At 45.6% G+C, this 13,552-nt stretch overlaps 1 protein-coding gene across 3 annotated transcripts in view; it reads right to left on the minus strand.

Moving 5' to 3' along the window:
• Positions 1-7,616, minus strand: part of LOC124001469 (protein FAM107B-like) — a 78,598-nt gene extending 70,982 nt beyond the window's left edge. Inside the window, exon 1 of one of the 3 annotated variants that reach the window (XR_006832787.1) lies at positions 5,734-6,501. Coding sequence is in view for 2 of the 3 variants with exons in the window: in XM_046308244.1 (XP_046164200.1) it covers positions 5,734-6,183 (450 nt within the window). In the remaining variant the exon portion in view is untranslated. Of the gene's footprint in view, positions 1-5,733; positions 6,502-7,586 lie in introns of those variants that run through there. The other 2 variants (XM_046308258.1, XM_046308244.1) reach the window with 2 other exon arrangements.
• Between the last annotated feature and the right edge of the window lie 5,936 nt (positions 7,617-13,552).

Below are 13,552 nucleotides of genomic sequence, written 5' to 3' on the forward strand. Positions count from 1 at the left end.
CCATTAATAAATACAATATAAATATAGGACAAAACACACATCCCAACAAGAGAGACAGCACAACATTATAGAAAGAGAGACCCAAGACAACAACATAGCAAGGCAGCAACAGATGACAACAGCATGCTAGCAATACAACATGACAACAGCATGCTAGCAATACAACATAACAACAACATGGTAGCAACACAACATGGTAGCAGCACAAAACAAAGGTCAAGAAGGTAGAGACAACAATACATCACACAAAGCAGCCACAACTGTCAGTAAGAGTGTCCATGATTGAGACTTTGAATGAAGAGACTGAGATAAAACTGTCCAGTTTAAGGGATTGTTGCAGCTCGTTCCAGTCGCTAGCTGCAGTGAACTGAAAAGAGGAGCGACCCAGGGATGTGTGTGCTTTGGGGACCTTTAACAGAATGTGACTGGCAGAACGGTGGTGTATGTGGATGATGAGGGCCGCAGTAGATATCTCAAATAGGGGGGAGTGAGGCCCAAGAGGGTTTTATAAATAAGCATCAAACAGTGGGTCTTGTGACGGGTATACAGAGATGACCAGATTACAAAGGAGTATAGAGTGCAGTGATGAGTGCAGTGATGTGTCCTATAAGGAGCATTGGTGGCAAATCTTATGGCCGAATGGTAACGAACATCTAGCTGCTCGAGAGCACCCTTACCTGCCGATCTATAAATGATACTCCCTTGGTGACAGGCAGTGGCTGAGACAGCAGATTTTCTGACTTTATACACTACACTCTGAGAGTAGTTAGCAAACCAGCCCAAAGACCCCTCAGAGACACCAATACTCCTTAGCCGGCCCACAAGAATGGAATGGTCTACCATATCAAAAGCTTTGGTCAAGTGAATAAGAAAATCAGCACAATATTGCTTAGAATATATGGCAATGTTGACATCATTGAGGACCTTTAAGGTTGCAGTGACACATCCATAACCTGAGCGGAAACCAGATTGCACACCCGAGAGAATACTATAGACATCAAGAAAGCCAGTCAGTTGATTATTGCCAAGTTTTTCCAACACTTTTGATAAACAGGGCAAAAGAGAAATAAGTCTATAACAGCTAGGATCAGCTTGATCTCCCCCTTTAAATAAAGGATGAACTGTGGCTGCCTTCCAAGAAATGGGAACCTCCCCAGAAAGGAGAGACAGAATAAAAAGGTTGGAGATAGGCTTGGAGATGAAAGGGGCTGCAACCTTAAAGAAGAAAGGGTCTAAACTATCTGACCCAGATGGGTTTTGGGGGTTTAAGTTTAAGTTTAAAAGGATCTCCTTTAGCACCTCGGACTCAGTGACTGCATGCAGGGAGAAACTTTGTAGAGGGGCAGGGGAAAAATAGGGAGATGCATTGGGGATAGTCGCATTAGAAGGGGTGGAAGATGAGGAAATGTTGGATGGGCAAGGATGCATGGCTGAGTCAAATAGGAATCTTGACTTAATCAAGTGGTGATTACAGAACTCAGCCATGTGCTTCTTGTCAGTAACAACCACATCATCAACATTAAGGGACATGGGCAGCTGTGAGGAGGAGGGTTTATTCTCCAGGTCTCTAACCGTTTCCAGAACCTCTTGGGGTAAGACCTACAGAGAGAGAACTGCTCCTTAAAGTAACTAACTTTGGCCTTCCGGATAGCCTGAGTACACGTATTTCCCATTTGCCTGAACGAGAGCCAGTCAGCTTGAATATGCGTGTGCCAAGCCTTTTGCCAAATGCGATTGTTGAGGTGGAGTAACTCTGCAAGATCACGGTCGAACCAGGGGCTGAACCTGTTTTTAATTCTCATTTTCTTTATGGGGGCGTATTTGTTAACAATACCACTTTAAATATAAAAAAATAAAGTCCAAGCGTCTTCGACAGAGGGGATCGAGCTGATTCTATACCATTTTACAGAGGCCAGTTGATGAAGGAGTCTATGACAAATCAGGGCAGGTTGTTTCACTGAGCAGCCATTACAAACACAGGCTGTAAAACAGTGATCACTAAGGTCATTACAGAAAACACCAGACTGATACCGATCAGTATTATTTGTGAGGATAACATTGAGGAGAGTAGCCTTTTCTGGGTGTTTGGAGTCATATCTTGTGGGATTGGTGATAATCTGAGAATGATTTAGAGAGTCCCATTGCTTTAGGACTTGGTCAGGGGGTTTAAGCATGTCCCAGGTTAGGTCACCTAGCGAGACACATTCAGACTTAGTGTAAAGGGCCAGGAGAGAGCTTAGAGCAGGTAGGGTACAGGCCGGTGCTGATGGAGGACGATAGCACCCAGCAGCAGTCAACAAAGAGCTATTTGAACGTTTAATGCTTAAAACCAGAAAATCATCATGTTTGGGGACAACCGAGCACTGAAGGTGATCCTTGGTAAAGATTGCCACTCCCCCACCTTTTGAAGATCTGTCTTGACGTAAAAGATTATAACCAGAAAGGTTATCATCAGTATTCAAAACTCTCATTCTTAACCACGTCTCAGTAATGACACATCTGGATTGGAGCTGTGAACCCAAACTTTCAATTGATCTATTTTAGGTAATAATCTTCTAGTGTTAACGTTCAGAAAACCCAGGCTTTTACGAGAGCAGAAATCAGTGAAGGAGATATCAGAGCGCAAGTCAAAATTGGGGCTAGCAACTGTAGATGGGCCAGGGTGTACGTGCACATTTTCAGATATCATCAACAATAATACAATCAAGGCACGGCAGAGGAGAGCTCTGCAGTGCTGATTTATGACATCTGACATCATCTGTGCATCAGATGGCGACAGGATCATATTGTACAGCAATTTCATCAGGTAAAAGTCTGTGTAACCAATAGAGAGTCAGAGTCCCGAGTGTGGGAACAAACAGTCTGTTTCATGGTTGGGTAAAGAACATTTGTAGTCAACAAAGTATGGAGGAGTCATGAGGCAAATAGCAAAATGCACAAGAACATTTTAAAATATATAACGACTTGGGGCTAGCCATTGTAAGTTCAGAGTCACTCGCCCCAACAGTGCCTGTGTGCTGGAGGCGAGTGAAAGCTCGGGAGAGAAAGGGGGGAGTGTGGTGGGGGTAAATGTACCAGGCAGGGGTAGACAACCAGGGCAGACGGTGAACAGATCGTCAGGTGGAATCCAAGCAGCAGTGCAGCAGGAGTCACACCCTCTTGGGAGAAGCTTTTATTTATGGAAGCAGATTTCTTGTAGAAAATGCCAGCGAATGGTCTTTGAATAGCAGGACGGGGCTTCAGAGGACACTTCAAAGACTCCTGACACTTGTTGGGCTCAAAGGCCTTTTACTTCACACCTTAGTGCTAATTGAATTTGTGTCTCGCTCAGTTCCAGGTTGGAATGGTGTCCTCAGGTCTCTGCTGTTTGTTGGCTAGAGCACCCTCCGTATAGCTTAGAAAAAATAAAACACTGGAAGCAGTAATCTCTCCAGTTCATTTTTGTCAAAATTTGTTTGTAGGTTTGGAGTTTTGATCTGGAGCGAAGGCCATGCTGTGAAGGGTAGCATCCTGCATATGTACCTGCCGAAAAATCCAAGTTTATCTAACTTCAAATCTATCCTTTTGTAAAAAAACATGTTGAAAAATGAGAGAACTCACATTAAGCGGTGTCTCACTCTCTGAGAGGGGTGTGTCTTCTTGTTTGAAAATGTATAAAAAAATGAAATGTTACATTTACATAAGTATTCAGAACTTTTACTCAGTACTTTGTTGAACCACTGTTGGCAGCGATTACAGCCAAAAGTCTTCTTGGGTATAATGATACAAGCTTGGCACACCTGTATTTGGGGAGTTTCTCCGATTCTTCTGTGCAGATCCTCTCAAGCTCTGTCAAGTTGCATAGGGAGCTTCGCGGCACAGCTATTTTAAGGTCTCTCGAGAGATGTTCGAAACAGGTTCAAGTCCGGGCTCTGGCTGGGCCACTCAAGAACATTCAGAGTCTTGTCCCAAGGCCACTCCTGTATTGTCTTGGCTGTGTGCTTAGTATTGCTGTCCTGTTGGAAGATGAACCTACGCCTCAGTCTGGGGTCCTGAGCGCTCTGGAGCAGGTTTTCATCAAGGATCTCTGTGTACTTGTCTCCGTTCATCTTTCCTTCGATCCTGACTGGTCTCCCAGTTCCTGCCGCTGAGAAACATCCCCACAGTATGATGCTACTAACATGTTTCACTGTAGGGATGGTGCCAGGTTTCCTGCAGATGTGACACTTGGCATTCAGGCATATTTCATTGTATTTCATGGTCTGAGAATATTTACTTGCCTTTTGGCAAACTCCAAGCTGGCTCTCATGCCTTTTACTGAGAAGTGGCTTACATCTGGCCACTCTACCATCAAGGCCTGATAGGTGGAGTGCTGCAGAGATGGTTGTCCTTCTGGAAGGTTATCCTATCTCCACAGAGGAACTCTGGAGCTCTGTCACCTCCCTGACCAAGGTCTTTCTCCCCCGATTGCTCAGTTTGGCCAGGTGGGCAGCTCTAGGAAGAGTCTTGGTGGTTCCAAACTTCTTTCATTTAAGAATGATGGAGGCCACTGTGTTCATGGGGACCTTCAATGCTGCAGAAATGTTTTGAAATGAGTGGCCCCAGATCTGTGCCTCGACATAATCCTGTCTCGGAGCTCTACGGACACTTCCTTCAACCTCATGGCTTGGTTTTTGGTCTGACATGTACTGTCAACTGTGGAAACTTATATAGACAGGTGTGCCTTTCCAAATCATGTCCAATCAATTTAATTTACCACAGGTTGATTCCAATGAAGTTGTAGAAACAACTCAAGGATGATCATGGAAACAGGATGCACCTGAGCTCAATTTCAAGTATCATAGCAAAGGGTCTTAATACTTAAATAAGGTATTTCCGTATTTTATTTGTAATAAATATGCAAAAAAAAAAAAAAAAAAACCTGTTAATGCTTTGTCATGAGTTATTGTGTGTATATTGATAAGGAATAGAATAAGGCTGTAACGTAACAAAATGTTGAAAAAGTCAAGGGGTCTGAATATTTTCCGAATGCACTCTAAGTAACTGTGATGTGCCTGTGTTTCTTATTAGGGAAGTGGAATAAACTGTATAACCAAACAAACGCTGATAAATGCTCAAACATAAACCGATTGTCTATGTAGGCCTATAGGAGATGTAGTCTGACAGTAGGCCTATCAGGACCATAGACAAATAAACAATAAATAGTCAGGTCATATTTATGCACGAAAGGTTTGGTCCATGAATCTGGGGATGAATGAAGGAGAATTATCACATTGGTAGCCTATAAGGTGTACATATGATTTGTGCTGGCAACAGTTAACATCATCACACAATCCACCACAGCCTACTTATAATGGGAAACTCTAGACTGACAAAACACACATGCTACTATACTGAGACACTAATGTGTGTGTGCCACCCCAGACGTGTCAGGGCGCATAGGTCATGTTGAACAGGATCTGAGACAGTCCAACTGACACACAATCCACACAGCCAAGGGGGTATCCGTGCATGTTTGTGTGTGTGTGTGTATATGTGTGTGCACATTTAAAATAAATTAATGTAGAGAAGATGGTCTCAACTGGTATTAAAAGGTGGGCTACTGAAAATCATGTTTGGGCTCTAGATTCCCCCTTGTGGTAGCTTGGTGAAGAATGGCCTAAATCTGATGACATCAACTGCTGCACAGTATAACATTATTTTATCAGACCAGCATAGTGGTAGAGTAATATCTTGCACACCTATACAACATACCTTGGGTTGTCTGATAATGATGGAGGGTCTGGGGATAATAGGGTATTTCACCCCAAGCTCTAAACCAATGACCAGCTCACGATGCCCCTCAACGCTGTCTGACAGGCAATGGCAGGCCAGAGATGTCTTAAAGCTGTGGCTCTCCCTCCCTGGCGGTTGACCATTGGAGTAGGTGCCATTCAGAGTTCTTGTTCTGGTGTGTGTAGATATAAAGCTGACAATTCTGTGGTGTTCTAGAGGGGGGTCTGGTTTGGGAACCGGTTGGCAGAGAACAGGGCCCACCACCACGGGGGGTTCTAGATCAGTTCTGCCGGATCGGGAGGGGTCCGGGTCCAGGGACTGTGTAGGATTAGCTGTAACGTCTGCGGGACTCCCGAAACAGTGGAGCAGCGCAGAACAGGGGAGACCGTGCATGCTGATAGAATGTAGAATCACACGGAAAACAACCATACAAAGCCCCCAATGGCAACAACACTTTCCGGGTGTTTCCCCACAACAGGTCTGTCAGGAGTCACCCTCAAGAGCGTGCAAGAGACACGTGTTCTCTCCTTTCCCCCAGGTTAATATCCTCAGCGCCAGAAGAAGAGGAATTCTAAGGCCATTCTTCACTGTGTTGATGAGTGCACTGAGTATCCACCGGTCAGTCACACTATCTTACCCTGTGTGTTTTTGAGTCCTCCAGCTACAACACACCTTTTTCCTCCACTCATGGTTCAGTATATGATCTAAATACTTAGTAAGCCAATGCTTTATCTCTGTCTGGGTCAGTCTGGGGTTCCTGGTCTCGACTCCTTCGCCTGGTTGTGACTAGCTCTTCTCTTCTTCTCTCCTCCTTCTCTCGCTCTCCCTCTGGCAGTACAAAAGATGGAACAACTCTCTCTTCAACACAGTGAACCCCTCGTCCTGCCTACCTGCTGTGTGTGTGTGTGTGTGTGTGTGTTTCAGAGGCATTATGTGTGTGCTGGGTGTCTGATTACCTATGCAGGTACCACCCAGTCCACCAGTCAGTTAGTGGGATGCTGGGGCTGGGCCACGCTGCTCAGGTGCTGCATGCCACTGGTTAACCACTGATTCAGAGTCAGTTAGCTTTAAACATTATTTCAAACCTCACCAGTCTGTGCTAATGAACACATCTGATCCTAGACCAGGCACTAGGGTATACAGGGTCACTTGTGTGTTGTGGTTGGGTTGGGTATTGAGGTCCGTGATAGCTCAGGTTACAGCACTGAAACTGATAAGCCTCAGGTGAGAGAGAGCGAGAGAGAGAGAGAGAATGAGGGAGAGAGAGAGCTTGGCATATCTCCCTACAGAACAAAAGAGAAAGGAGAATACAGGGTCAACTGCTCTAGGGTGACTGACTGCTACTTTAATATTTATACAGGCGAATAAAGCATCCGTTTATCAGTCGCTCATCCAGCCCACGCTATCGTCACACGTACATATTTTATGACTCTTTATAATGATGAGGGGTGAGGCAGCAAGCTTCATAAATTGCAAAAACATTTAAATTCTTATACAGCAAGATGTAGGCTGGATGCACAAGATATTTCACAGAAAAGTCAACAGTCAACACAGAATAGACAGGACATCGTACATGAAATAACATGAGTATTAGGGTTAAAGGGATACTTCGGGATTTTGGCAATGAAGCCCTTTATCTACTTCCCCAGAGTCAGATGAACTCATGGATACCATTTTTACGTCTCTGCGTGCAGTTTGTAGGAAGTTGCAAACTAGCGTCAGCGCAATTGCTAACTAGCGTAATGACTTGAAGTCTATGGTGACTGCTAACAAACTGTACTTTGACTGAAATAGGCAGAACCATAAATATGCCTTTGCACTCTGTTTCTCACCTTCTCTCTCGACATCTCCCTCCCTTCCTGGGTTAAGCAGCTTCGTGGCAGGGCAGTGTTACTTCATGGACAAATTGAACAATGCGCTGGTGATAAAACATGCATGAGCTGCTTTGTCTGAGGATGTAAACAGAGATTTAGTTTACACTCACTACCTAGCAGGCTGACACACACACACGTTGTCTTGTACAGCTAACCTTGTGAGGACACACAATTCAGTCCCAGTCAAAATCCTATTTTCCCCTCCCCTTAACCCTAAACCTACCCCATACTCTTACCCTAAACATACACTGAACCCTAGCTCCTAACCTTAGCTCCTAATCCTAACCCTACACCTAAAACTGGCTCCTAACACTAACCCTAACACTAACCCTAATTCTAACCTTAACCCTATAAACCCCCTAGAAAAATAATTTGACCTTGTGGGGACTAAAATATCCCCAGTTGGTCAACTTTTTGTTTGTTTAAAATGATCGTGGTTCACGGAATGTGGAGCAATATGTGATTCCTTTTTTGTTCTAATGTCATAGTTTAAAATGTGCTGCCTTGCAGTTGGGATGAAGTCAGTCCTGTTGGTATGATGTCACTTCCAGAGCTCTGTCTAGACTAGAGCATGACTGACATCTAGTGGTCAATATTAGAAAATGCACCTGCCCTGTTTTCATTGTTTTCATATACTTTCATATACTGTACAGTGCAACAAGCTCTCACAGTCTTACATCAGAATTAGACGCTCATCCATGTTTCTCAAACGTCAAATTTGAAGTGTTTGGTTACTTCTCTGTATCGTTCCAAGGCTAAGTTGAGACATCTTAGAATTCTTAAGGTTAGGCATTAACTCTGAATGGTTATGGTAAGGGTTAAGGTTTGGGATAGGCTTAAAACAATTTTAAAAAACAACTAGCTATTGCTCGATTTGAACATGGAAACTTTGTAACCAGAGGCAAACGCTTACGCCCATCTGACATCCTCAGACATGGATGGACATCAAATACAGACTTGTATCATGGGTGGCCTGCCTGATACAGTCAGGTGCATAATTACTGGCACCCTTGATAAAGATGAACAAAAACAAACTGTATAAAATACAAATACTGAGCTTTATATAATGAAGTTAAAAGGGTGAAATACTTGTACTAATACAATTGAGAGATTTTGTAAAAACAAAAATGTTTAAAAGACTGGGGTCAAAATGTTTGCCAACCATGTTTTCAGTACTCCAGCACCCTACCCTACCCTGCTAGGATAATGACACTGTTTTATTAGACTGGGGAACACATTGGGCGGGATCTTAGACCATTTACGTGGCCAAAAAGCTCTATTTTCATGTCATCTGACCATAGCATTGCCTGGAGTTTGATAAATGGCATTGGCAGTAGGATTGAAACTGGTGCTATGGTCAGATGACATGAAAATAGAGCACTGTGGCCATGGAAACCAGTGGTGGGTTTGGTGTTGAAAAACAGAAGCATATGCAGAAAAGTAACTCGTATGGCTCATTGTGAAAGACAAATGACTTATTCACGACAGGCACACGAAAGTCCACTTGTGTGCATTACATGCTTTTTTCTTCATAACAGTTGTGTACATTACACAAATTCCAATTTGTTGTGGTTAACGTTAGCTAGGCGGCTAACATTGCTCGGGGGGGTAAGGTTAGATAACATGTAGTAGTTAAAGCGTTAGGTTAAAGGGCTAAAGTTAAGGGAAGATTTAGCTAACATGCTTCTGTAGCAAAAATGCTAATATTACCTATGATGAGAGTCTAACACAATTTCTGGGTTTCTAGACATTCACGGTGTACGCCTGACCAACCTCCCTCCGATTTGTTTCTGTTTTAAGTCACCTCATGTGTCCATTTCACAATAATCTGTGGTACTGGGTTGGGTAAAATATGGTGGTGTATCTTTGATGTTCTGGCTCTATTTTGCTACCACTTGTAACGTCGACACAGAGTCAGGTGCAGTTAGTGAGTTTAATAATACCATACAAAAGAGAAACGTCTGACAAGGAAACACAACGCATCACTGGGGGCAAACTGCCTGCCTTCCAGGACACCTACACCACCCAATGTCACAGGAAGGCCATAAAGATCATCAAGGACAACAACCACCCGAGCCACTGCCTGTTCACCCCGCTATCATCCAGAAGGCGAGGTCAGTACAGGTGCATCAAAGCTGGGACCGAGAGACTGAAAAACAGCTTCTATCTCAAGGCCATCAGACTGTTAAACAGCCACCACTAACATTGAGTGGCTGCTGCCAACACACAGACACAACTCCAGCCACTTTAATAATGGGAATTGATGTAAAATATATCTCTAGCCACTTTAAACAATGCTACTTAATATAATGTTTACATACCCTACATTATTCATCTCATATGTATATACTGTACTCGATACCATCAACTGCATCTTGCCTATGCCGCTCTGTACCATCACTCATTCATATATTTTTATGTACATATTCTTTATCCCTTTACACTTGTGTGTATAAGGTAGTAATTTTGGAATTGTTAGTTAGATTACTCGTTGGTTATTACTGCATTGTCGGAACTAGAAGCAAAAGCATTTCGCTACACTCGCATTAACATCTGCGAACCATGTGTATGTGACAAATACATTTGATTTGATAACCTCCCCCCCCTTGTCCTCAGGACGGCTCCCGCGGACAAGTAGCAGACCGATCGGCGAAGGTGGATCTCTCGGATAACGTCGTCCACCGGAACCCAGCATCGCTCTTCTGGACTGTACCCCTTTCAGTCCGCTAGGTACTGGAGCAGACCCCCAATACGTCGGGAGTCTAGGAGTAATCTGACAGCATAGGTGGGGCTCACCTCAATGTCCAAGGGAGACGGAGGGATGTCGTGGGGGGGCGGCATCAGCCAGGGGACCAGGAACCACCGGCCGAGACGAGAAACATGAAAAGATCTGGTAGTTAGCTCGTTGACCCTCCGGAGGACCTTGAACACCCTACAAACCCGAGGACTCCGCTTCTTACAGGGAAGTTAGAGTGGGAGGTTCCTGGCGGAGAGCGATGTGGTCACCAGGATGGAACACAGGAGCCCCACTTCGATAACGATCCGTCTGCTCTTTCAGACGGTGCGCTGGAGTCTCAAGTGAGCATCATTCCATACCTCTGCACACCTGAACCACTCATCCACTGCAGGAGCGTCGGTCTGGTGCGGATTCAGGGTCGCCTGATAACCCAGAACACACTGGAAGGGAGTCAAACCGGTGGAGGAGTGTCGGTCTGGTGAGGATCCAGGGCCTGCTGATAACCCAGAACACACTGGAAGGGAGTCAGCCCGGTGGAGGAGTGTCGGTCTGGTGAGGATCCAGGGCCTGCTGATAACCCAGAACACACTGGAAGGGAGTCACACCAGTGGAGGAGTGTCGCAATGAATTCTGGACATATTCAGCCCAAGGAAGGAATCGGCCTTGGCGGACCTGGCAGTGACTCCCCAGGAACCTCCCCAGCTCCGGGGTCATCCTCTCCACCTGCCAATTAGATTGAGGCCAGTACCCCGAAAGTGAGACTAACCTTGACCCTGACGATATCCTCTGGAAGGCCGTATTGATGGAAGACCTGCTGGAACAGTGCCTCCGCAACTTGGAGGGGTAGGGAGACCAGAGAGGGGAATGAAACTGCATGATTTTGAGAATCTGTCCACAGCCACCAAATGGTGGTGAAACCATCAGAGGGGAGATCAGTGAGAAAATCAATGGACAGATGAGACCAGGGATGCTGAGGCACAGGAAGGAGTTTACCTGCTGGAGCCTACCGGGAAAATGTTGATTCAGTATGTACTGAAAATTAGTTTACAGTGTGCAACGTTCTTTGCCAAAGTGGTCCCCTAGTATTTCTCAGAAAGGGATTGAGTGGTGCGGGTGTCCAGTGGCGAGGGATGTGTGCGCCCAGGTCAGCAACCGATCTCTGACCCCATGTAGATGTAAATTCGCTCTAGAGGGAAGGAGCGGGTTCCCTCTCCAGAGCCTGGCGGATGTCCACAACCCAAAACACAGGGCCAACGATACAAGAGGACCGATTGATGGGCTGGCAGACACTCATTGGAAAACAGGTCCTCAGACATCGTGATCCCCATGCTGTAATCCATCTCTGACCAGAAAATGGTGGGATTATGGAGTTGGAGCCACAGAAGGCCAAGGATGACTTTGTGCACCGGTGCGGAGGTGATGAGGAAGGGAAGGCTATCTTGGTGCTTGGGTCCCAAGGTGAGGGTGAGTGGAGCTGTGATGTGCGTCATGGTGCCTGAGCCAAATGGTCGCAAATCCAACCTTTGGACCGGAAACTGAGAGGAGAGCGGGAATAAGGTGATGTACAGGGAGGAGGCAAGGGCCTGGTCAATAAAATTCCCTGTGGCACCGGAGTCCGCTCGAGCTGTAGAAACAATAGAGGGAGAGCCAGCTGGTGAAATCAATACTAAAAAATGTTTAGGGAAAGTGATGGATTACTCACGCCTAACACAGGAGATGGATGATCATGGGGCAAACCCTCTGCTCTCGTGGATCCTGGGTTGGGACGTACCGGACACCATTGAAGCTGGGGCCCCTCCTGGCCACAATAGGGACAGAGCTCCAACTGTCTGGCGTTGCTCAGCCGCTTGGAGCACCTACCTCCATGGGTTCAGGCTCTCACTCAGAACAGACAATGAAGGAGGAGGAGAGGCAATGGGGGTGACGATGTTCCCGAAGAAGGTTATCGAGACAGATGGCCATCGCGACGAGTGTGTCCAAGGCTAGATTGTCATCTTGGCACACCAACTCCATCTGAATCTCTTCGCACAATCCCCTTCTGAATATGGTGCAGAGTGAAAGATGAGTCCATACTCCGTCGTGGTCTGGCCATCCTGCCATAGTTGGATTAATAAGCACTCACCTCCCTCTCTGCCCTCCGGTGGATGGTGGAAGACCCCCTTAACAGAACCATGAACCCCTTATAGGAATCCAGCTCCTCCTCTCCCCCAGACAGCTGTCGCCCCCACCAACGTCCGTCCTGTCAGCAGGGAAATAACCGTGGCAACCTTGGACCTCCCCATGATGGGGGATCCCATCTGATGAGTGAAATAGAGGGAGCACTGGAGTAGGAAGCCACAGCATTTTGAGGGAGAGCTGTCATATTTGTCCGGGAGGCATCGCTGACCTAGGTGGACTGTTGGATGGGCTGGTGTGCGAGCTCGCTGGGTCAAACTGTGGTAGAGAATCCTCCGCTGGTTGGAGGTGACACCCCTCTGGGACTGTCGAGCTGTTGAAGAACATGGAGGGCCTCATCCATAGCCTTCCCCAGTTGTGTCAGCTGGTTGTGGTGTTGGCGAAGTAGGTGTCCCTGTTCAGTGACCATCTTGGAGATGTCCTGATTAACTGCTGCTTCCATTTGTTGAGGCAGTATTCTGTAACGTCAAAGCAGGGGATTCAGGAAACAGGTGAAATTAGTGAGTTTAATAATGACTGTAGACCCATACAAAACAAGAGATCCGTCTGAAAAGACAACATAACCAATACTGCCTTAAGGGATTGTTAGATAAAGGGGGAGTAATCAGGGTAGTGATGGAGTCCAGGTGTGCCTCATGATGGGGCGCAGGTTGTTTTACACGTCATTTCATTCAAAAAAATCTTTGATGTCTTGAATCAATGTGGAAAACTGATTGGATTTGCAAAAAGTCAATTTAAGTGAATTTTGTATTTTTTTTTCAACCAACTTTGAGCTAAAATCTTTGCCCATTGGGCCGTGTCATTATCCTCACAAGGATAGGGTGCTTGAGTATAGAGTGAAATAGTAATGGTATCTTTTAGTAGGCATTAACTCCTCCATGGTTCGTTGGAAAAGCATATGGGGAAATGAATGGCGTTTCTGTAGGGTTTTAGTATAAATGCTGAAAATAAAGCCTGTGGTAAACACAGGTTTGAGATCTTATAGGTTTAGTTCTATGAGATAACCTTCATG

This window comes from Oncorhynchus gorbuscha, linkage group LG02, assembly GCF_021184085.1.
Source record: "Oncorhynchus gorbuscha isolate QuinsamMale2020 ecotype Even-year linkage group LG02, OgorEven_v1.0, whole genome shotgun sequence".
In the NCBI taxonomy this organism is placed as follows: Eukaryota; Metazoa; Chordata; class Actinopteri; order Salmoniformes; family Salmonidae; genus Oncorhynchus; species Oncorhynchus gorbuscha.